Source organism: Aptenodytes forsteri, unplaced genomic scaffold, assembly GCF_000699145.1.
Source record: "Aptenodytes forsteri isolate BGI_AS27 unplaced genomic scaffold, ASM69914v1 Scaffold54, whole genome shotgun sequence".
Lineage (NCBI taxonomy): Eukaryota > Metazoa > Chordata > Aves > Sphenisciformes > Spheniscidae > Aptenodytes > Aptenodytes forsteri.
Window position 1 is genome coordinate 9,326,896 of NW_008796044.1, and position 23,765 is coordinate 9,350,660.

The window sequence follows — 23,765 nt, forward strand, 5'->3', positions numbered from 1 at the left end:
CCCCGGCGCCAGCCCTGTCCCGTGGGGGGGAAGGGACACCCAGTATCATTCTCCTCAAGGGCTGTTCCCAGTCCCTTGCTCTGGAGGGGACCCTGGTACTGTGCCTCTTCCCCTGGGCACACCCTGGAACTCCTTTCCCAGAGCAGTCCCCTGGGGAGGGCACCCCAAAACCGACCTCCCAGCGCTCTGCCCTGGCCCCATCCCCTGAGGCATCTCCCCAGGCTAGGCCCTGGGGCCAGCTCCTGCCCCTTCTGTTTCCTCCTGCAGGTGCTGGCTCCCTCCTCCCTCTTCTCCTGGGGCAGCCCCAGCACGCTCCCCTTGATTTACCCCACCTATGGCTGATCCTCTTCCTCCCAAGCTCACCCCCCCATCCCGCCTGCGACCCCCCATGCTTCCTCCCCAGGGTGATGCTTGTTGAGTAGCCCTGACCCTGCCCTTGTCAGTCTCCCTGCAGAGCCCTCCGTGCCCGAGGGCAGCGGGTTGGGAAGGGGACAGGAGGACCTCGGATGGGTGCTGGGGAGAGGGTTGCTCTCCCCCCACCATGCAGGGCCTGTCCTTGGAGGAGGGAGAGGTGTTGTGTGTGGGACTTGCTTAGGCTGGGCTAGAGGGAAGCTGAGCAGTTAGCATCTCCCGTGGAGCTCAGCGGCGTTTGCAGATGCACAGTGCCTGGGTGTGCGTGACCTCTGCAGTGCCTGTGTCCCTTCTTGTGAAGAACCAGCTCTATAAATGGGTAAATCCTGTAAACAGTTCCTCTCCCCCCGGGGCGCTGTGAGCCCTCGTGTCCTGCTGGTCGCAGAGCATCAGCTGGGCCCTGCGTGCCAGGTCGAGCCGAGGGTCTGGGGATGATATTTCCAAGGAGGTTTGCGGTGCTGACCTGCCTGAACACAGAGCCGCTTTGCGGTGCTGCCGGGGAGCGTCGTGCCTCTTCTTCCTGAGGTGGGGGGAGTTGTTTACAAAGCGACAGTCTGTGTCTCAAACGGCTCAGAAACTCATCCGGGGATGAGAGTCATTCATTTTTGGCTTCATTTTCAAGCATTTTTCAAGCTGTCACAGCTTGGCAGGTCTGTAGCTGCAGTGTCAAGATTTAGAATTATTCTGTCGGTAATTGCTTTCTGATTCATCAGAATGATAGATGAGAGGGAAAATGACAAATAATCATAAGTTGGGGGATCTTCAAGGATATCCCTAAAAATGTGACTGGAGAAGTGTGGCATGTGCGAGTCCCTTGTCAGGAGGTCACCTTTGCTGTCAGAGCATTTACGAAGAAATTTTCTTAAATTCAGAGTTAGAAAAAAATCTGGATAACTGGAAAACGAGTCTGTGAGCCAACCTGCAAAGGTAGTTTTAGATAATTCAGTCTTTGGCCTTTTTTGCTGAGCCTGAAAGCAGGTATCGTCACCTCAGGTACTAGCAACTCTCCTTTCTAAGAGTGCTAAAAGCAAAATACAGCTTCTGTGCTTAACTTCCCTACCTGAAGAGGGGGGGTGCACTCTGATGCGTGTTTTCTTCCCTCAGCTATACCAGCTTGTCTAATAAAAGCTATTACCGCTCTCCTACTCATAGCCTCAGACTAGCATAGCTACGAGTGATCTCTTACTTGTCTTGTTCCCTTAGTTACATTTACAGGGACTCTCTTTGCCACAAGTCCCTTCATTTTCAGAAGCGTTGTGGGAGTTGTGTGGTTACATCTCTTACATCTTTTTTTTTTTTCTTTCCTTTGAATGTTGAAGGTAGGTGACTCATCATAACTCCAGCTGATATTTCTCAGTGATCTCTTATTTAGCACAGTGCATCAAGCAGAAGATGTATCGCAGAGTCAGAGGAGAGCTGGTGATACCAGCATGGATTTAAAAAAAAAAAAAAAAAAGACAGCGTGGCAGTTGCTTGTTGCTGTTTGCTTTTGTTTCGGTGGTAAAAAGGTTTACAGGCTGTCTCACCAAAACCAGAGTGACCCTGCATAGGCTCATGTACTGGAGGCGCGGGCCTCTCCAGTGCTCCTCCCCATTGTCATGCCAAAGTGCCTAAGTGTTTTTTCTTCCGATAAGGGAGTGTTCCCCACCGCGACGGACGCCCTTCGTGGGGGCATTTCTCAGCAGTTGGGTGTGAGGCTTGGCTCATCTCTCTAGGCAGAGGGCAAAGACACCATTTGGAGCAAAAGATAAAAAATGGAGAAAGTATAATGAGGGTATTCCAACAAGAGCTGAGTTCAGCTCAGCTGGAGCAGAACAGCTTTGTTTTGCAAGAGCCAATGCTTTTCCAAAAGCAGTGCTTGTCTTTATTTCCCCTTCCTAAACAGGCAAACATTTGTGGACTGCAGTGGTGGTTGCAGTTGCTTCTGGAGCTGTGCATGCCATTAGTACAATATTCTGTCTTCAGAGGGCTCAGCAAACCTTCAGTGCAAATCATGACTCACCAGGATAATCATCTTTTGTCTCTAGGCATGTGTGTGCATGTATTTGCAGAGGAAGGGAGGCAGACAGGCTAAGGGAGCTTTCAAAGGCTGCAGATAGTAGGAAGGGAATGTATGTATTCCTCTCTCAGCCTCACCTTGCTGCCTCGGACTGTAGATGGAGCAGCGCACTGCTGTTCTTAGCGCTGATGGGGATTTTGAACTTGCTCATTAGTATTTCTACACACAGTGGCTGTTTGCAATTTTGTGGTGTAACACAGGAGGGTTTGGCTCTATATTGGGTAATGTAGGGTCTTTGTTGCATCTTCTCTTACTCTTATTTTAGACCTAAGCAGCACATTTGAGCTATTTCAGTGATCTTGAAGGAAGGCAGAATGATCCTGTGGAAGGACACTGTTCTGGGAACTGGCCAACTTGACTTGCATTTCCAGCTCTGCCGTTCTCTGGTGTGTAACGAGGGGCTTGTTGCTGAACCGCTCCGCACATGTTTAATTCTAACTTAAACAGAGCTGATCGTGCTCAGCCTGCTTTGTAAAGCTCTTTTAGATCACAGTTCAGGAAGCACCAAATGTTTCTGTCGAGTTATTTGCCGAATGACAAATGTAGACAGGAAAGGTTGGTCTAACTCTGTGTGCTGTCCTACTGCTCTCATTCGCTGAGATCTCTTCCTGATCCTCTCGTCTGAGTCCTTTTTGATCAAAGCAGCTAATGCTTGCTGTGCATCTCTCTCCAACAGTCTATGGGCTGGCAAGGAAAGGAGATGCTGAAGTACTAGCTTGCATTGTGTGGGCACCTGCCCTCAATTGTGCTGTTCATAGAGCACTCAGGTTTGCACTAATAACGCTCAGCAGGTTCCTCCCTGCTTGTCAAGTGCCTTCTTTAATACGAATGGTTCGGGCATGTCTGTGCAGAGGACTTCCGGAGGCTGATGCTCATTGAGAAATCCAGGCTGCGAGATAAACCTATTGTCTTGTTTCCAACCTGCCTACTGCCACTGCCTGTGTTTTCCCTTTTCGTAGTGCTGGTGCAGCCTTCCACGGAGCTGCTGTGCTGAAAGCAAAACCGCATCCTTTGAGGAACATGCCTTTCCCCCTTGTTTTCTTGAATATAAAAGCTGACAAATGGCTGTGCTGCGGTGGCTTCTTGTTCTGGCATGCAAGTTTCCACCTGATCCACTACCACAGCCTGGTTTGTTCTGCACCAGGACGGTGAGGGTGTGGGCTGAGGAGGGGAAGTCTGGGGTTGTCTTGGAGGGTGGGAGACCTGCTGTGAAGTGATGCTTTGGAGCAGTTTGCTGAAGAGCTTTAACAGGAGAAGCTAAGAGGAAAGCCTCATTGCTTTGGAGCAAGGGCATTCAGAGTGGCTTTGGTCTGTGTTGCTGTTCCCCTGAAACCCCTTTTTAGCATCAGCTATAATAAAGTATTCTTAACTAGATGAGCGGTGACTAGTACATGTGGCTCCCAGTAATGCTAAATCCACCACGCTTTGTAATAAGGTTCTAATGCCTGGGGTATTTTGCCTAAAAATAGCAAAAAAAGGATGGCTGTTAGGGGAAATCTAAATCGGAAGGAAACAAATGGCTTTAATCTTTCCCTCTGTTTCAGAGTGAAGGATGCCGAGGAAGAAGAAGCCCACAGAGGGCCTGGACTCTCGAGGTCAGGATGGGGACGAAGAGGAGGAAGAGAAGAGGAACCCAGCCAACGCCAAGAAGAAGCGCAGTTTTGTGGATGCGTTTATTGTTATATCTGACAGCGATGGAGAGGTCAGTGATCGGCTTGTGGTGTCCAGAGCCTGTGCTGGGCCTGCTGTTGCAGGAGAGTGCCTGAGCATCCCACGCTGTATGTGCCGGGGTCAGGCTTTGCACAGAGGGTATAGTGCCGTTCCTTTTCTTACATATGAGATGAATCAAATCCTATTTGACTAGGAAATGAATGGTGTGCTTCGTGAGGGTGAGTTATGAGTCTGGGATTTGATAACCAAATCCTCTCAGAACTGAATTTGAAACGTAATTTAAAAGTAACCTTTTCTCAATCCCTTTACAAATCTTTTTTTCATAATTTTTATTTGATTGATTTCCAGCTAAACCATAGAAACATGATTCTGTATTATGTGCAAATAGATAAGAAAATGATTCAGAACACAGGCTTGCGAATAGCTCAGACACAGCTGGTGTCTGATAAACTGATCCTGAATTACAGAAGCCTGAGTTTTTAACCCACTTCCATAGGGTGTAAAGGTGAACTGTGGTGTGGGTGTGCCTGGCTAAGACATAAAGGCTCAGATCAGTGATCCCTAGCGTCGTCTTACAAACATCAGCCTTACCCTAAAAGATTGAAATGTCTGCGTCTGTTACACTGGCATTGGGATGAGTGCAGGAACTCCCGCCTGGGGGAAACCCAGAGCCCTGAGAATCTGTCCTCAACTTAGTGAGGTACATGAGAGGAAATTATTAGAATCAATTTTTTTATGTATGACTGTTAAGGCTTTGCTCTGTCTTGCCAGTGGCTGGGGATCCTAAGCTGCTTTTTGTAATTCCACCATTTTCAAAAGCATTTCAGTTCACTTTCAAGCTGTAGATCTTAAATCTTTTGCTCCCACATCTGCAGCGTGCTTCTCTACAATAAGGTGATTATCATGTGAGGAGAGGAAAAGCACTAGAAATAAACAGTAAGAAGCTGTAGGGCAAATGATATTGGATGTTTTTTCTTCACATTGTCTGAGTTCTTTCCCATTGGGAAATTCCCTGAAAGAAATGGAACATATGGCAGTAATAGTTCAGTGGGGTTAAACCCTTAGCTCTGCAATATGCTAAGTTAACTTCAGATGTCTGCTGCATCACTGGCCTTTATTGTGAAACCTATAAGGAAAAAAGAAATCAGCAGCTATAAGAGCTGCTGCAGTACATAAAAGATCAGGACCTGTTATTGTCTGCAATTATTCATCTCAATGTGCATGTATCTGAAAAAGAGGAAACAAACGTCTCTTAAAACACATCTATAAAAAGGTTAGGCTCCCTGACTGTTCTGTAAGTTTGTCTATAAACAATAAATTCTGATGGCATAATCGGTCATATTACAGAAAAGGATATGCTCAGAGAGGCCGTTAAAGAGCCAATTAGGTTCTGTTTAAGTGACAACAGTTCAGTCAGTTGAATGAGTGGATTTATTCAGTTCAGTCTCTTTCTTTCTGTGAGTCATCAGCTTCCAGATCCAGTGCCACAGTCTCTTGTCGTGTTGTTTTCTGCAAAATCAAACCCAAAACTGTGATTTACTTGGGATCTCAAAAAAATAACTGTCTGGCTTCTGTAACTGTCTCAGCTCTTCAGTGTACATCAAGTTGAATTTCAATTTCGAACCTTGTAACTGCTGTTCTTGCTCTAGTAAGACCTTGTTATGTGTTCGAGAAGAGATGTGGGAAGCTCAGATCAATAGCAATTTTAGAGAACAATACATTCTCAATTAATCTTGCATCTGTTAGGACATGGTTCCTTATGAATCAAAAGCTACAAGGACAATTTGGGCATCACTGATTCGATGGCTTTCTTCCTTGGCAGTCTCTTGGCAGGTATCTATAGAACAAGTCCCTGGTTCTGCTTCCAGACCAGCAGATCTTGTAGCAGCTGCACCTGGAAAGCCTCCAGCTTCTCACTTTTGATGATCTTTGGCAGACTGCCTCTCCCAGGAATTTTTCAGTCATGCTGGATTATCAAGCTCATCCATGTTATTTTGCCAAGCTTTCTTTCTTTGCTCATGTCTATGCTGTGGCATCTGCAGAGCTGCATCAGAAGGAAGTTTTCTGGACATGGGGCTTTTTGATCTCTGCTATATATAATCCTGGATTCAGGAAACACTTCTCTCTTTTTTGGGAAGGGTCAGACAAAATAAGAACAGTCTCTCTGGCTTTGTGGAAACAAGAGGATATGACCTTCTTTGTGCAGACCGTGTCTCTGAAACACAGACATGACGAATGGGCAAAGTGGTTCCTGTCTCCCCTGACTGTTTAAATCCTGCGGGGAATTAGTTGCCCACGCCAGAAGATGGGTGGTTATTCACAAATACACAATATTTCGAATAGTGCCCAAGAAAGTGCTTTCCAAGCATAGCAACTCCTGGTCTGTCTCATGAGCCTCCTTCTTGAATTGGGCTGTTGATAAAGACTCTTTGATCCCCAAGGTTTTCTGAAGCCATGTCTGAAAGGTGATTGTCACCCAGCAGGAGGCCTGGCCAGGAGTGAGCATTGAGCACAGCCAGAGGCCCAGTAGTTGTGCTAACCTGTTTGACTGATCTGCAGCCTTCAGTGCAGTTGATCCCAAAATGCTGCTGATCTGCTGTGGGACCTTTCAGAAGGGTCTGTTTTTCCTGGGTAGATCCTTTGGGAGCTTTGAGAGTACCTGCCTCCACTCGTAGAGTTTGCATGAAGTCTCACAGGCTCTTTCTGCCAGATTCATCAGCTCTGCCAGCCCTTGGGGAGCATGACAAGACTCCAGGGTGACATTGCCATCTATTTCTGCATGGCATCCAGGGTCTGTCTTCCCTTTGGTGTGGAGCATCCCTTTGCCTGAGTATTCCTGTGTTTGGAGATACTTGCAGTCTGGGTAAATAGCAGCGCGTGTCAATGTTCCAGATCAGATGCTGGTTTTTGGTAGGAAGAGGGAGGTGTGTTTGGGCATTGGCTGGAATACCTGGCCACCGCCCTGTCCTGTTCTCCATCAATTGTGGCAGTGGGCACTCGTCTCGGGACCAGGCATGGCCTGAGGGGCATCTTGCTATGGAGAAGATCGTGCTGGAAACGTCGCAGCTAGGGTGGCAGTGCCCACCTCACACCACTGACCATCCGAGTGAAGCAGAGCCACATGGGAATATCGTTGCAGCACCCTGCTGTCCCCACGGGCTCTGCCGTGGTACCGAGGGACCCGGTGCCTCCAGTTCCCAGAGGAGAAGGTAGTACGAGTGTGCTCCCAAGGAGGCTCGGCGGCTCTGCTGTGCTCACTCCTCGGAAATCAGATTAGTCTGAATCCAGGCTCCTTGCAGCCTAGTAAAAGCCCTTTTTTCTACAGAGGCCTCCCTCCCGTGTGTCAGGAACTACACATCTGGCATGAGCTCCGTTGTGTCTCGTTGTTCAAGTCTCCACTTCCAGCAGGTTTGTTCTAATGAGCTAAAAGACAGAGCAGAGCTGAAACAGATTCTGAACTGAAGTCAGAGACTAATAAAGTAGGGTGTGATATTAATTTCAGCAGCAGCCTTGGCTAGGGCCAAACGTGGCACTTCCAACATCTAATTGGCTTTTAAAAATAAATTAGTCTGGTTTTCATCTGCGTATTTCCCATGCAGGACGTGTGGTGTTTGGCTGTGCCCTATTGTTAAATGGTCCCAACTGCTGTTGAGCAGTAAAATTACCCAGACCTTTTGACTTCGCAGTCTGCACTGTTAGCTATGGAGACATTCTTCTGTAGCCTTTCCTTCCCTGAGTCAGTAGCAGCTGATTTCTGTGGTTTATGATGTGGATTCGAGGGAGCAGGATGTGGGAGGCTGGCTACTGGCTTCCATTTACGGGCTTTTAGAAGCGAGTAGAGCTGTATCTGTTTCTGCTGGCAGAGTCAGGTTTTCTTAAGTATGTGCAAAAGCATTTTTAAAATGGGAATTTGATTTCCTGCTGTCTGGTGAAACCAAGCAGGTTAAAAAAACAAGGAAGAATAGTGGCTGCCTTCCACTAGATGTGTAGGGAACTTTGGAAACCCGTCTTTTTCTTGATCTGTGTACAATACTGACAGTGAAATTGCTCATAAGAGAGCATCATAAATTAAACTGCAGAGCCTGACACACAGGAAGAGAATTTGGATTCCTTCTGGCCATTATGCTTTAAATTGACGGCAAAGGAGGAGAGACACTATCCAGGCTGGCACTGAGCAGAGGTGCGCAGTTCCCACCTCGCCTCCGTTATAATAATTAGTTTCCCCTGGAAGTTGTGTGTTGGAGATGACCTTGTAACTAAGAGTATTGGCTGCAGTTTGGGAATATTTTAATTGATTAAGATTATTTTTGGACTAGTGATCTTATTAGAAAGGCAGTTGGTTGAGTGGCCCCCTGAGTTCCTATTATCCTTGTAGACAGATGAGCATTAAAAGGTTGGGTCAGAAAGAGCAAGCCCTGTTGCCTTCTCTGAATTTTCTTGGCCCCTTCTGTTTCCACCATCCATGCCTGCATTTATGGAGAGCACTCCGGGGCCTGCGGGGCGCTCTCCCAGCAGAGGTACAAACAGCCATAAATCCTAATTAAAAGGTATGTTTTATTTTCTGGGTTTAAAAATAAAGAAGATTTAAGAATTCTTGGGACTGAGATGTGTGTGTATATTTTGGCCCATCAGGATTAATTGGATTTGCTTCAGCGGTTCGCTGTACCGTGGCTGTTTGGTAGAATGCTGTTAAGCAATTTAAACATCTTTCTCAAATGTATCAGGTTCATACAACACATGTCCTGCAATAATTTTGCTCCTGCCAGTGTTGTAAATGTCGAGATTCTTCAGGACCCAGCATGGGGAACCGAGGCATGTGCTCGGCTGCATGCTGAAACCGGGCAGCCCGCTCAGCACCAGGCATGCCATTCCCCTCCAAGCCCCGGCGGCGTTTGAACCCTGTCTTGTCCTGTGGTGCATATTGTAAACGTGTGTCTCTCTGCACAGAGCAGACACTGGCAGCCGTGGAAAGTTTGATGTGCTCATAAATCACATCCGTGCCCTGGAAGAGAGCTGCAGATGGGAGTGTCAGGGTTGACCTTCCGGCAAGTGCAAGAGTGATGAGGGGAAGATTGATGCCTAGAGAGAAGAGCTGGGGATTTACAGAGCCTGCTAGGATTAAGTTGCCCCTGTCTTAAGCTGGAGTAGGTTTAGCACTGTTAGACAGGGCTTTGGGGGAGAGCGGGAGACCTATTGCTTAACCTCATCCAGCATATAATCCTAGCATGATCCTGATACGATCCCACAAACTGTTCCCCGCTCCCTTAGGTGTGAGCTGACCGCAAGGTCAGCGTGGGGCTGCTGCTGCAGACCAAGGCAGGGCAACTCGGAGTAGGAATACCTGTGGCTTATGGAAAACTGGAGAAGGGCAACATGTGAGGGCCCTGGAAGAGAGAGGATTTCACCTGCTAGGCATGAGCTAGGCAGGCTCAGAAATAGAGAGCATCCATCTTCTAGCAAGAGAGAATCTGGCTGTGAAGCAGCATTTTGGAGACACGGGGGCAGATCTTAGAAACGGGGTACCGAAACTAGGTTGGGTGGGGAAGGGAAGGAATCAGTCAAAGGAAGAAACCCTTAGGTGTGAGCATGAGTGTGGGGGGGGACTTGCTGACCGTGATTGCTGCCTTATTGTGAGCTGATTCTTAAATCAGTGGAAGTGAGGAATGCCGTAGATATTAGGGCATGTAAAAGCTGTAATGTATTAGGGTTTCAGGAAACCACTTAATAGTATGTCTTGCAAAATCTTAGCTGGATAAATAATTCAATTTGGTCTAGATAGCAGGATTTCAATCCAGGAATGTTACTAAAAGACTGTCAGCAAAAGCTGGTGATGAACAGAAGAGAGGCTCATTTGGGGGAGATGTAAAGCTGAGGCCAAGAGGATCAATATTAGGTCTGTGTGTGTTTTAACATCCTCATTAATGATCTGTAAGAGGGAGCAAGTGGTGTATATACATTAATAAAATTTACAGATAACACTAAAGGCGGAGATGTCTTGAACAAAACTCAGCATAGAGGTGCAGTCCAAAAGACTTCAGAGGTTCAGAAACACAGGCAATAGACAGCAGAAATAGATTACACTTGAAAATAAGCAGGGTATCCATTTGCATTAAAGTAGCCCAAGCCACGTGCCCCATCTTGAAGCCCCCCTCCTGGCACAGGAGGTGGTGTGAGGCCCAAGCATGTGGCCAGTTCGCCGTGAGTCTCATGGACAGCAAACACAACCGCAGCTGCAGACAGAGCTGTGCGAACCCCCTTCCTGGCCAGGCGTGGGTCTCTGCCTGAAGCACGGGGTTTGATTCTAATCCTACCTGATCTAGAGAGACAAATTGGAAGGGGTCCAGTGCCAGCCTTTGGTGATGTGTACGCCCTCGCTTAAGCCGTTAGGACAGTAACTTGCATAAATGTGTGCTAATTAAGCCTGTGACCATTCTTGTTGCAGTCAGTATGCTTAAAGCAGCAAGCATTTAGGTTGTTCATGTGGGTATTATTCCGGGAGGCCTCGAGTCGACAAATTTCTGAAGTATTCAGGCTTCAAAAATGAAACACTGTGGCAATATAATGAGAGAATAGCACCAGGAGTAAATACAGCTGGCTCTCCTGCTCTCGAGGTACATTAGTGTGGATCCCCAAAACCAGTTAGGATTCTAGTTTTGGTCACCTAAAATTGTCTGGGCAGAGTACAGAAGCTGCGTGGCAGGAAACAGTCCTGGCTTACAGGTGTGCGATGTTCAGTTATAAAAGGGTTTTGTTTTTCTGTTTCGAGTGCTTACAAATACCAATGTTTTAGCAAGGCCAAACAAATTCTCTCTAAAATCATGGGCAGCAGGTGCAGCGCATGGTGGTGACTGGCATGAAGTCTATTGTCTCTCCTATTTCTCTGTTTATGTCAGTCTGTAACTCTTTTTGCTCGTTATGCTTATCACACAGCTTTTAATAGTTACAGAATGTGCTTGAATTATGTTTGAAATTCAAATTTCACACAAATAGAGGCTTGTTCTTGAACCAGTGTTTGTGTCTGAGTAGTTGGGGGGGAGGGGGCTGGTACATATTGTATGCACTCACCATATTTTTTTCTATTACAGCAGGAGTCAAAGGAGGAGAGTGGATTGCAAAAGAAGAGAACAAAACAGCAGCTGGATAGAACGAAGTTTGCTGCTAAGAGAAAAATTGCACGTAGGTCTCGAGGGTGGGGCTGGGGAAGTAGACTGGTGCTGAGCAGCTTCTGCTGTTTGTGTTAGAGGTTATTTCCCTGGCAGAAAGCCTGTGATGTGGCTGGGGATGCACGGTTTTCAGAGAAGACCCTTCTCAGGGGTAAAATTTGCCTTTCTGAATAGGCAGACTGTCACCTGTTTGCCCCCCAGGCAGTATGTGCACAGACGGGTGCACTTCCAATATAAGTGTGTGAGGGTGTCGGTACCTCACCGGGTTTCAAAATTGGTTGAAGCCAATCCGAAAGCACTGTCACTCACAAACTGCTTTCCTGTTCAGGCCCCTCTGCTGCTGTCTTTCCCTGAAATGTCATGATGCTCTGACCTGGCAGTCGCAGCTCAGGAAAGATCTGAGTCGCAGCTGACAGTTCTCTGAAATCATCATCTTGTGGCGCGGGGGCAGCTGGAGGAGCCAGCAACATTGGGCATCATAAGGAAGGATGTTAAGAACAAGAGATTTGTTTTACGTCATTTTGCTGTTATATAAAGCATGGGTGCACCCACATCAACAGTGGTGTGTGCAGTTCTGGTCTCTGCATCTCAGGGACACGGTGGAGTTAGGGGACATCCGGAGAAGGGCAACCCAAGCCATGAAGGGGAGGGAGCAGCTGCCTTACGAGGAGCGACTGGAAAGCCTGGGGCTGCTCTGTTAGGAGAGGAAGGTGGGATCATAGTTCACATCAGGAAGGCAGTGCCTCAGCTGAACACAGAGCTGTTGTTTACCAGCTCCTAAAGCCAGGGTGCAGTTGGTGGAAATAGCAGGAGATAGATAGGTTTAAAACGGGTGAAGGAAAGTAATGCTTCACACAGCATGTAGTGAACTCCTGGAAGTTTTTGTCACAGGAGGTTGTGGAGGGGTCAGTACCAGCAGCTTTAATAAGGGATTAAATGCGTTCATGGACTATAGGTCTGTAAACAGATGCTAAAGGGAACAGGCTGGGATGTTCCCGCTCATATTCTGCAAACAGCATTTCTGAATGCTGGGGATGTGCAAGCAGAAGGGACCACTGAGCGTGGCCAGGCTTGCCTGTACTCCCTGTACAGCACCACTTGTTACAGCAGCCAGGCAGGTGGACCATTGCTCTGCCCCAGTGGATCCACTCTCCCGTTCTTGCGCTCTGCAAGGCAGTGGTCCATCTAGGATGTTAAATTCGGAATGTTTTAAAATGGGAGAGATGTTGTCTCCTGCAAAACCCAAAGAACAAAGTGGAGCACGCCAGTGCTCCACAAGCAGCAGCAGTTGGGCTTGTCAGTCCTCAGAGGGCTTGTGTGAATTAAATTGTTTTTAATAGAGGCCTAAGGCCATAGCATGAAACAGCCTGGCTCTTTGTGGCAGTTGAAACCCACCGTGCACGTCCTGTGTTGAACAAGTAAGATAGCAAAGTCAGAGATGGGGGAAGAGTTCATTTTGGTTTTTTTCTCCCAAAAGAAACGGAACACAAAATACAAGCTGAACCCCCCTTGGAGATGCTGTTAAAATGTGACCAAACATATGGCTAAGAACAGGGAGTTGCTGAAGTTGGATGTCCTCATTGCATCGTTGAGCACGCCGGGTTTCAGGAGCTGGTGCTGTGAGAAAGGTGTTCGGTGTGCTCCAGAAAACCCATGGGAGACAGGGCTGGCTCTCTAGCCGTTGTATAATGGAGGAGTTTTGCTGCATTTCTAGATATTGAAATTCTTGATAATAGTTTTTCTCTTCCTGGGGCAAAAGCTGCCTTTTTTTTAAGTGTGCGCGTCTGCCTCCTTGAAGCGCAGGAGGCTGGGGTTGCCCGGCGCTGCTCGATCAGAGAGTGGTCGCTTGTTTAAGCCCATGTGATGGTGGGTCTGTCCTCTCATTTATGGAAAGCTAAAATTAGACTTTTGGTGTTTGCTTTTAGGCAAATTAAGATTTGAAGTAGTAATTATTTTTCTCAGTGCCTTTAAATAAATTCTTTGAATTGCGAAGCAAATTGGTCTTTTGTAAAGATTCGGTGCTTCTGGGTAGAGCAAGTTCTTTCTCCTCAAAACTGGAAAATTTCAGATATTTGCAGGCTCTGGTTATAAAGCATATCCTCCCATTTTTGCTTTGTTGTGGTTTTATTCATTTTAACCTAAAGCCATAACTAAAATATATCTGTGACGTTTCATCCTGACAGGATAAATGGAAATACAAACCCTAAAGAAGTCTCTCTCTCTTTTTCTGGAGGAAGTCAGTGCTTTAAAGCACATTTGAATTTTTTACTGTAATTGCACTTTGGATATGTGGAAATACTGAGATCCCGCATTTCCATTATTTTTGAGTAAATCTCTTATTAGTAAGTGTTAGAACTACAACTAGTGGGGTTTTGCATCTAATTCACTTTGCAAATGTCAAAATGGAACATAAATCGCTTAGCAAATTGCTGTATTAGCATTTAAAAAGGCTCTGAAATGGTTTAATTTGTTTAGGGCTGCAATGTCTTAAAAACAGTTTCTCCCTGACCCCTCCTTCCCATCTGTGGGTTTCTTGGATGCCCTGGTCCCCGGAGAGGCACTGGGGTTCCGTGCTGCGTTGGGATGGACGTGTGGCGAGTGGATATTGGAGTGCGAGACACAGAATTCCCAGCTGGAGGTGCCAGCGCTTCCCCACACGGCAGCGGGGACGGGCTTCTGCGAGGCATGCGATGTGTGTGAGCTGAGTGTAACCGAGTGTGTCTGTCCTGACGGAGAGGGGTCGTTCCTCCCAAGGGCTGCGGGAGCCCCTGCCCTGCCGGCATGCTCCAGGATCATGGCTCGCCTCCGCTGTGCGCTCAGTGCTCGCTCCTGAAGCGCTCCAGAGGTCTGTTTGCACACACTGGTTGGGGGCTAACACAACACTTTGGATTTCTAATCATCATAAATTATGACTGGTGCAATCAACATCAAGTTTAGTAAAATGCATGGTGCTGAGAAATGATCAGACGTGGAGCACAAAATACCGTCAGCTCCCGACCGCTCGGCTTAAAGCAGGTCAGGTCTCCCAGAAGGCATGAGCAGAGCTGCTCTTTGCTCTCCCCACTGTAATGCCAGGTGGATTTAAGCTCGAGATTTCCTCGTCTCTGGAGCACCTACTCAACTGGAACGTGCACTAAGTGCATTTTGTTTGTCGCTGGTTTCTTTGTGAGAGGCAGCATTTGTCTGGCACATTCCCTGTCCCCAGAGGGGAAATTGCTGTGCCAGGAAGGGAGAAGAAAACAAAATGTACAGTAGTAACTCGCCAGAAAATGTTTCTTTTTATTAAGCTTCATGGATGTTGATAGCCTGAACTGGTGAACACTCGGGCCCCCGTTTTAATTTAGGCACGTGGAAAGTCTTGTGTTGTGGGACACTGATCATGTGCACTGGTTTTCTTGCACATGTCAGAGTTTGCAGGACCTGGCCTGATTGCTGTGATGGTTTGGGCAGGGAAACAAATCAACACGCCCTTACTTGAATGCTTGGAAGATGTTTGCTATTGAGGAAATGCTGCGTATTACTGCTGTTCTTCGGGACGGGAGCCGCCTTCATGCACTGGGCTGTCGTGTGCTTTCCATTAAAGGATGTGGGTTTTTTTGTCCCTGATCCCTCCTGTCTGTAACATCATAGTGTGACTTTGTCCAAGGACAAAAGATCCCCACGAGCCTTGAGCGCGCTGCAGCCTGCCTTCACTTCAACCTCTTTCTTAATTTTTAAAGAAATTAAAAAAACCCCACCCAACCTAAAGTTAAGTGCTGATTTAGTAGGACATGTAAAGGAATCTACGGCTGGTAATCAGAACAGTCCAAAAATGCTTCAAATCCTGCTTGAGTGGGGGAGAACCAGCCTGCCATTAGCAACGAGCTGGGGGAAGGGCAAAGCAAAGCCTGCTGCTGTGTGGATGCACCTCAATGCAGTCGTGCCGTGGTGATGCACAGGCTGTGCTAAGACCAGTGCAATCCCAGGCTACTTCAAGGGAGGCTTGCTGCTGTATTTTGGTGGCAGCTGGTAGGAAGAGGATGGGTTAGAAAATGGGAGCCTGCAACTTCTGAATGCATCTTTATCTAGGGAAACGTCTGTTTCTCAAACTGGCTGCAGTGAAGGCATGTTTTGTGCTTGGGCGGCCTTCCTGTTCAAATCGTGTCTCTTAAAGCTCTTCTGGCCCATCAGAGAGCAAGCCTTTTGGTTCATGCATGAGATGGCGCGTGCAGGATTCTGCCTGAAGGAGGGAGCGGGTTTTGAAGGAAATCTGTCAATTTGTTTCGAGTGAGAAGATGTATTTTTCAGCTCCTGAGAGTGCTGTTGAGTTGTTTTCCAAGCTGCACTCTATTCTGCAGGCATTGTATATTTTAAGCATAGTGAAAGTGTTGGATTGAGTCTAAGTAAGTAAGTGTTTTTCAAAGTAACTAACTGCTTTGTTTCTGAACAGCCAGTCTTGACTTCTGGTTTGCTCTGAGTGAGGAATATTTCAGGAAGAAATTTTCTGCTGAAATAGTGGTTACAACTGTAGGAAGCCTGTTTCCTATGCATGACTGACTGAGTGATGCAGTGGAGTGGTGATGTGAGCAGAAGTGGGATGTATGCATGTGAAAGATCCTCCATAATACCACCGAGCAAGTAACATTACCCTCCACAGAGCTTTCCACCTGCAGCTCAGGATGAACAAGATGTAGCTCTTGCTCTTGGGTAGGTCTCCTGTGGTATTGCAGGTATCTGCATGTCAGAAGGCAGTGAGACATGCTATTTGGCTAGTAAAAAAGTGTATTAAATAAAGAAGATGTGTTCTTTATCCTGCCTTGCTGCTGAGCCTGTCTGATATAAAAATGAGCACGCTTTAGAAATCTGTCCTTTTCCTCTCTCCTTGAACATGCGTTCTGCAGCTGTAGAGTGTGGTGTTTGATGAGGGCAAATAAAATGTCCTGTTGCAGTTAATATACCCAGGGAGTCGGAGTTTAGATTGCTGTAGAAACCCTAACTGAAGTTCCTGACTTGGGTTACTTTTTCCATTTAGTGTTGCCTGCTCTGGTTTTGGTAACACTTTTTCAGGAAAGCTGAGGTTTAGATGTTTTGCTCTGCGTTCCTCCTGGGGAGGTGGGACCCTTGGACATCTCTCCCAACATGTTGGATATATGTTGGGTGTTTACATACACCTGCAGCTGTGACTTGACATTATCCTTTTTTTTTTTTCTGCTGTAGAGATGACTGAAGAGGAACAGTTTGCACTGGCCCTGAAAATGAGTGAGCAAGAAGCCAGACAAGTGAACTGTCAGGAAGAGGAAGAGGAGGAGCTCTTGAGGAAGGCCATTGCTGAGAGCCTTAACGTAAGTGTACTTCTGTGAAGAGGCTTACTAGGGTTCTTCAGCAACATTGCTTTCTGTGCTTGCTTTGCCACACTGCACAAGATAGCTAGGCGGCCTAGCTATCTCCAGTGCAAGCTGGAACTACAGCAGTCACAGAGTAGTTGTTTTGTACCATTCCTAGTGAGAGGCATAGGAAGCCTAACCTCAGCTGTCCCCTGTTTTGAGGTACACAGTTCTGATCTGGGGGGTTGTTCTGCAGTCTGGGTGATGGCTGCCTGTTTGCCGGGGGAGCCCTTGCTCTGCTGATAAAGAATGTGCCTCTCGGAGAATCAACCTTTTGTTTTCCAGAGCTGTCAGCCCTCGGACTCCTCTGATGCAACCCCTCAGTTGTCTGCAGAAGCACTGGGTGTGCGAAGCCAAAGCCATCCTGCCGAGAAAGAAGGTGCTGAGATCCTGGGAGGTCTGGCGCTTTGCCCTGACACCCCTTGCTCTGGGTGCAGCTCCCACTCACAGAGCGCCAGAGCTGATGGGAACGGACAGATGGATGTTGCCTGGAGCCCCCTGGTAGTGTTGAGGAGGTTAAGCCAGGAAATCGTTGAAAGCTCACTAGTATCCAGCATAATCGTGTCTCCGGGGAAGGGCCAGCCTGTGACAAGGTCAAGTGAAAAGCCTTCCTCACCAGCAAAAAGTGATTCTAGTAACATGTTACCCAGCACTCTCGGAGATGACCTCATCTCTTTGAGTCCCACCTTTGGCAGGGTGGCTTCAGGCTCCCGGCGACTGACACCTCGGAGACTGTTCACAAGCCCCTTCAGCTCTTCCGAAGCAACAGGCCACGAACCAAAAGAGCAGCCCCTGCCCTGCACTGGCCATTCTGCGGGAGAAGCTGGTGCCGGGAGCTCAGCCACGCTCTGGAAGAGCTGGACCGCAGAACGGTGTAGCAGCCCCAGCAGGAGTAGTGGAGGAGCAGGTACCAGGCACACATCACAGCCCGGGCATGCCGCCGAAGTCTGTGTTTCCACAGAGCAAGCAGAGCAGAATGAGGTGCCCGACAGTACCCCTGAGCTTTGCGTGCTGAATGCAGCGGAGGAGAAGCACAAGCAGGAGGAGGCGAGAGACACAGTGCACTATTACTGGGGCATCCCCTTCTGCCCCAAAGGGGTGGACCCCAACCAGTACACCAAAGTCATCTTGTGTCAGCTGGAGGTTTACCAGAAGAGCCTGAAGCAGGCTCAGAGGCAGCTATTGCATAAGAAGGAGTTTGGTAACCCAGTTGTGCCCAGTTCTTCCTTGAGCCAAAACGAGCTTGGGAAAGGAGAGCAGATAAGCAGGGAGAACGGGGTTGCTGATGATACAGAAGATGGAGACCCAGATGGGCAGAAGGAGTCTGAGAGCATCACCTGGCTCCTCCCTTCAAAGAGAAGGGAAGCAGAGAGTCCAGGGCACAGCATGGAAGAAGAGAAGAACTCCACTTCCGATGATGAACCGACCACCAGCTACTGCCAGGTAAGACCTTTGTCACTGAGCAGAGGTTGAACAGTCCCGCTCTTCTGTCCATTTTAGGATTCAGTCCCTTCTGCAAAGCAGGCACTGCTGTTTAATGCTCCTGTTAAATTTAGGGACTTCCTCCCCTAGCCACACAGCTTACTGTGAAAGGGAGAGGAAAAGTGTACAGGCTGATACCCAGCTCACAAATGGTAGGGACCATCATGCAGCCTGGCAGTCGATCATTAATGCACCACTGAGATAAAGACTTCCAGCTGACTTGTCCTTCTCAAAAGAGTAGCCTGGCAGCGTGTCAGGGTAGGGAGCACAGAGATGATGCTGACCACCGCCAGCTCTGGCAAACCAGCTTATAAACCCATGGCCGTGTGGGGAGCTCTGCGTTTTCCTTCGCAGACAGAAGTGTGGCTTTTGTCCTTGCAGCACAGCCTCTCCTTTTTGCACCTATATGTTCATCCGCGTCTGTACGTGCTTCATCATTGCAAGTGCTCTTTTCCCTCGTGGTCCTGCGGTTGTGGCCAGGAGAGGCTCTGCATGGTCTTCTGCCTGCCCAGAGTGATCTGTCATCACAGCAGTGCTCACTGTCCTTGTTCTGGTGGTTGGGCACCTTCTCTCCGGCTTGCTTGTTGGGTCTGCTAGACGCTAGGTGTCAGCCTCTGTCTCCGTCAGGGCTCTCTTGTTGGAGCGGAAGGCAGCTTTCTGTCACTGCTAAGTTTAAACAGATTGCTAGTCAGATGAAGTATTTATTACTGCTGTATTTTAGGTTTGTGTCAGCCTTTTCCAACCCTCATTTTTCATAATGACTTCACTCCCGGATCATTGTATAACTTTATCTTCTCTATGACTGAAGCCTCAGCTCTGTTGTTCCTGTTTTCAAGTGTATTTGATCATTTACCCTGGTGTTAGAAAGATACTTAACTTGTTTTGTGATATTTATATTCTGTCTTGTAATATTGAACACTTAGGAAAAACAACATGTCTGCATTTTCTGGTTGCAGCAAAAGTGCAGAGCAGCCTGTGCTGAAATGTGACTTTTCATGACAGTGCTTTGGCTTGGGTTTAGCAGATACAGATTTAAACAAGCCTTAAAGGTGACCTGCAGAGGAAAGAAACTGACTTGTGCCCTTTTTAATTTCTTTAGGATAGATACAAAAGACCTGAAAGGATCTTAAGGCAAACTGCTTTTTTTCTTCTGTGTCTTTTCCTTTGGAAATGGAGGTGTCATTAATCTGGAAGATTGGGGTGACTGCAGGTCTATGGAGGTGTACGCTAAAGCCCTTGGAAAGCTACAGCAGCTAGGAAGGGTGTGAACTTTTAATCAGTATTGAAAATTGTGGGGTATTTTTTTTTATATTTTCCGTTTAATGCTAACACCTAAATAATTCTTGGGGAGAAAGGAGGTTTCAGTGGTGCTGAGTGTGAACTTGTAATGTACTCATCCTGACCACAAGAGCTGTCTCAGAGAGCCATAACGTGTATGTAGATGTAGCCTTTCTGATATTTTTTAAGGTGAAAAAGTAAGGGAGGGGGAGCAGGCTTTAAAATTTCAACCCCCCAAAATTTGCCAGTCTTTCTTTAATAAGGAAGGGGGAGGGGGAGCAGGCTTTAAAATTTCAACCCTAGCCCAAAATTTGCCAGTCTTTTATTTACTTGAGAGAAAATAATTTCTAAATGCCCTTTCATCTGCCTTATCACTCCCAGCTTGAGAGGTTGCTCCCTTCTCTCGCCTCTCTGTGCAGTCGCACACTGAGGCCAGTGCAGGTGACTTACTTGCAAGATTGATGTGTTTGATGTTTGCTTGTGCCTTGTCTCCATTTTTTTCCTTCTATCAAATACAATTCCACCAGCAGTGACAAAGGAGAGGCCCAGAGCAGTCGTGTCCCTGGTGTGCTGCATCGCTTGGAGACCCCTGCTGCCTGTACTGCCCTGGGGCTCCCCCGGTGCCACCAGGGCTGCTTTGCTGGTGAGGACGGTGGGAGATGTTAGGCTGTGCCAAGGCTAGAAACCATCCATGGGGACTCAAAACTGTCCTCAAAAAGGCCCTGTGCCTTGTGTTGTACCAGTGAAATGAAGGTGCAAATGCTGTGCTCGAGGGAGCCTGCCTGTACCCCTGCTTTGAAACCCTCACCTGGAGCGGGCAGAGACCTTCCACCATGGCAGTGGCCAACTGCTGCGACTGTTGCCCGCAGCCATGGGATGTTTGCACAGAGCAAATCCTGGTTGTCAGATCTCATAGCCTGTGAACCTGCACTAACGAACTTCAGTGCTAATAGAATCAATTCCTTCATAGCCTTTCAAATAAGGTTAGGGGGGACTCTTGGTCTTTAAAAGATTCAGAGGGAAAAGACCCAAATCTGGAGAGTTAGAATCTGGTGACCTGAATTAATGCCATACCTTATAACATATGTACTAGGAGAAACAGAAACATGGCCCAGTATTCGTGACCAGGGCAGAGGCATTAAGATATGTACAGTTCAGGAAAAAGAGAAATAAAAATAAAGGAGGAAGTGTGGTATTTTATGTTAATGATGAGTTAGGCTGTGAAGAAATAAAGAACAGTGTAGATAAAACAGAATATTTGTGGGGGTTGGAGTCACTTTAGGGAAATCTGGCAGGAGGCTTTGTTTTGGGGCTTGCTGGGGAAGTATATCAGCCATCCAGGAGTGGAGCTGATCGAAGTTGAAACCTATGGTGGAAATCAAACTCGGAGGGTTTAATAGACTCGAGGAAGAGGGAGGAAAACCCCTTGGATTTCTTTGAGAACTAGCATGAGAAATCGCGGGCCTGACAGCAAGGACTGCTAATAAACCGTTGTAATTCCACCTGATTAGAGAATGGCAAGTGTAACGTGTACACTGAAGAAGAAGAAAGGGATCTGGGTAATGACTGGCATGTTAGCCTGACCTCGGCAGTGCATAAGGCTTTTGAACAAATTTTAAAGGAAAGAATAGGTGGAGTCGTAGAGCTAAATGAAACATGGGATAAAATGCACACAGATTTACCAGCTGTTGATTGTGCAGGTTAATCTGTTCCCACTCTTTGATGGGACAGCTGATTTCCCAGTCAAGAAAAATGCAACAGATCTTATCTGTACGAAATTTCAGAAAAGTACTTCTCATGGTCAAACATCAGCTGTACCAGCTGATCAGGTCATCCCGGCTCAGGCAAATAGATTTTAAACTGGAGTAGGCGAGGGCTGCTGGGGTGCTTGAGGGGAGTGCAAGGGTACTCTAAAAACCTTGGATTGTTTAGCCCAGCACGAATGGAGATGGAGAAGAGCTATGGTTGCTGCCTACAAGTACATCAGGGTAGATGCTAGGAACAGGCAGAGGGTGTGGAAGGTGATGGACAAGGTTGGCATGAATGAATGGCCACGGACTGTCCAGGAACATGTCTAGGCAGCAAGGTAGCAAAAAGTACTGCCAGGCATTATTGCAGGCAGCTGCTGAAACACCTTACCAAAAGGAGTGATGGAGGCAAAAAGCTGACTAGTTCAGGATGGATACTTAGCCATTTCCAGAAAAAAATACATAACAGATTGGGTGCAATGCCGTGGACAGAATCTGATGACCCAGCAGATCCCAGTTAGCTGTGTACGATGTTTTATGTAATATCAGAATTTTCCTTTCCAGGCCTCCCAGGTGCTGCCTGCAGAGGATGTGTGTGGAGACGGGGAACCCATGCAAATTGCACAGAGGTGAGGAGGATGATATCAGAGCGTGGGGGCCACGGGCTCGCTCTGCTGACGTGGGCTCTTCCAGTCTCCTTGGAGCATTTTGGGGCACAGTCTCACCAGGGCTCGCTGCCGGGCCTGGCAGCAGGGCTTGCTGGAAAGGCTGTCTGCAGTCGCTGCTGTTAGGTGTCCCTGGAAATGCATGGCTTTGGAGCAGCGTGGGAGAGAGGTGGGACACAACTGGGGAGAAGAGATCAGTTACTCTTGTTACTCTATAAAACGTGCAAGGTGCATCCTAGTACAAGGACTTGATCCTTGCCCTCTGAAGCTAATGTGACATGGTGCAGTTAAGCTGTGGAGATGGGTAGTTGAGCTGAAGGTGAGTTATAGCGATGTCATCACGTGGTCTGTCTGGGAAGGCACATAGGCAGCATGGTGGAGGGTTTACTGGATTTCTCTGTGTATTTTTATGTTCTTGCCTTACTGCTGAAGAGGAAAGAAGGGAGGAGGAAGCCAGACGGCACTGCCTATCAGCCAAAGATAGAATGCAGTGCTCCAGAAAAGCCACTTCAGCAGATGACAAGTGTGGGACAAGTCAACATGATTTTCTTCAGATTTAAGCCTACTCCTCTTTTCCTTTTTTCTTGTCCTTCCTGTGGGATGCAATTCTGCAGCAAAGGCTCCGGGAAAAGAAGGGCAAATGGGAGAGGATTCAAGGAGCAAGTTACAAGAGAGGGCAGATAATGTCATGTCTTTAATTTGCTGGGTTTTATAGTTTAAACCTGCTTTGGAACAAAACTGCCAACTTTCTTCTGATCTAACAGCATTTGGCCTGAGCAGTTAATATCAATATGCAGAGTATGAAAATCCCTCTTGCTTGCACCTTTCTAAAAAGCTTAAAGCTCGCCTTGGGGAGCAGGAGGAACCTGCAGATGCCGTTGCTGCCGAGGCTGATGAGTCTGTGACAGCTGAGGTCGGAGCTTGTGTGTTTGCATAGAAGGCACCGAGGTGTGCGCTCCGCAGCGCTGGCCTCCCGCCTGCTTAAGGCAGAAGAGGCCAGAGCTGAATATGAAAAGAGCGGGACCTCTTCCCTTTGGTGTAGCTGATGGGGTTAGTTTGGGACATTCCCCAAGCAGCCCAGGAGCTCCTGGCTGTCCCCCTTGGGGCCGGGACGCACCTGGGTGCTGCGGCCCCTCCTTGAGCAGCTGGCACATCTGCAGCAAGGCAAGAAATGGCTGCAGTCTTTGCAGTTTTGTGCACATTAAGTGTTGCCATCTGGCTCCTGGTAATTTGCCAAGTGCAGTACTCTCTCGGGTAAGGCTCAGGCACCCTGACTGGCTGGCCTCAGCAGCACTTAATAGGAAAACACAGCTCTGAGCTGTCTGGAGGCAGTTTTGGAAGCGGCAGCAGTGAGAGGAGGCTGCTTTGCTTTCTGCGGGCCGCTATGCCCGATTGTTTTACGCTTTGTGCGGAGCACGGTAGGTTGGGGTTTTAATAAATGATTATAGGCTTTGTTACCAGGAGATAGTTGGTGTAGCAAGAAATGTGGTTTGACTTCAAATTGATTAGCCCATTTTATAAATGTCATAGCAAGTTGTTTTGTGTGAGTTCTTTTGAAGTGATCCCTGATGTTAGACACAGAGTAAAACACGCTAAGCCTGGATTCATAACAAATGCTTTGAGATGCTTTATTTAGAGAGAAAAGCCACTTGTGATTTCCTATCAGAATTTTGTTATTTATCATAAATCAGCAGTGGCTGTTCTCTCCTCTCTAAGGCCTGTGGTTGAGCTTGATAAATCTTCTATTTGTCAATATGGGGATTCATGTTTTTAAAGTGTGTTCTTGCATACTTGATCAGACTAATCAGAAAGCCACGCAAAGCGCGGAGCGTGTCAGCATGGGTGCCAGACTTACTCAGCAATGCCTGCCTGTTTCAGAAAGACACTGTGCAGTGTGGGGGGAGGAAAAAAAAGGAGGAATCCGA

The 23,765-nt window shown here is 47.5% G+C and overlaps 1 protein-coding gene across 1 annotated transcript in view; it reads left to right on the forward strand.

Moving 5' to 3' along the window:
• The first annotated feature begins 2,771 nt into the window (after positions 1 to 2,771).
• UIMC1 (ubiquitin interaction motif containing 1) overlaps positions 2,772 to 23,765 on the forward strand; it is a 36,233-nt gene continuing 15,239 nt past the window's right edge. The window contains exons 1-6 of the mRNA XM_009285767.1: positions 2,772 to 2,856; positions 4,015 to 4,172; positions 11,227 to 11,317; positions 16,501 to 16,625; positions 16,953 to 18,110; positions 21,740 to 21,804. Coding sequence (XP_009284042.1) covers positions 4,023 to 4,172; positions 11,227 to 11,317; positions 16,501 to 16,625; positions 16,953 to 18,110; positions 21,740 to 21,804 — 1,589 coding nt within the window. The 5' untranslated portion in view covers positions 2,772 to 2,856; positions 4,015 to 4,022. The remainder of the gene's footprint in view (positions 2,857 to 4,014; positions 4,173 to 11,226; positions 11,318 to 16,500; positions 16,626 to 16,952; positions 18,111 to 21,739; positions 21,805 to 23,765) is intronic.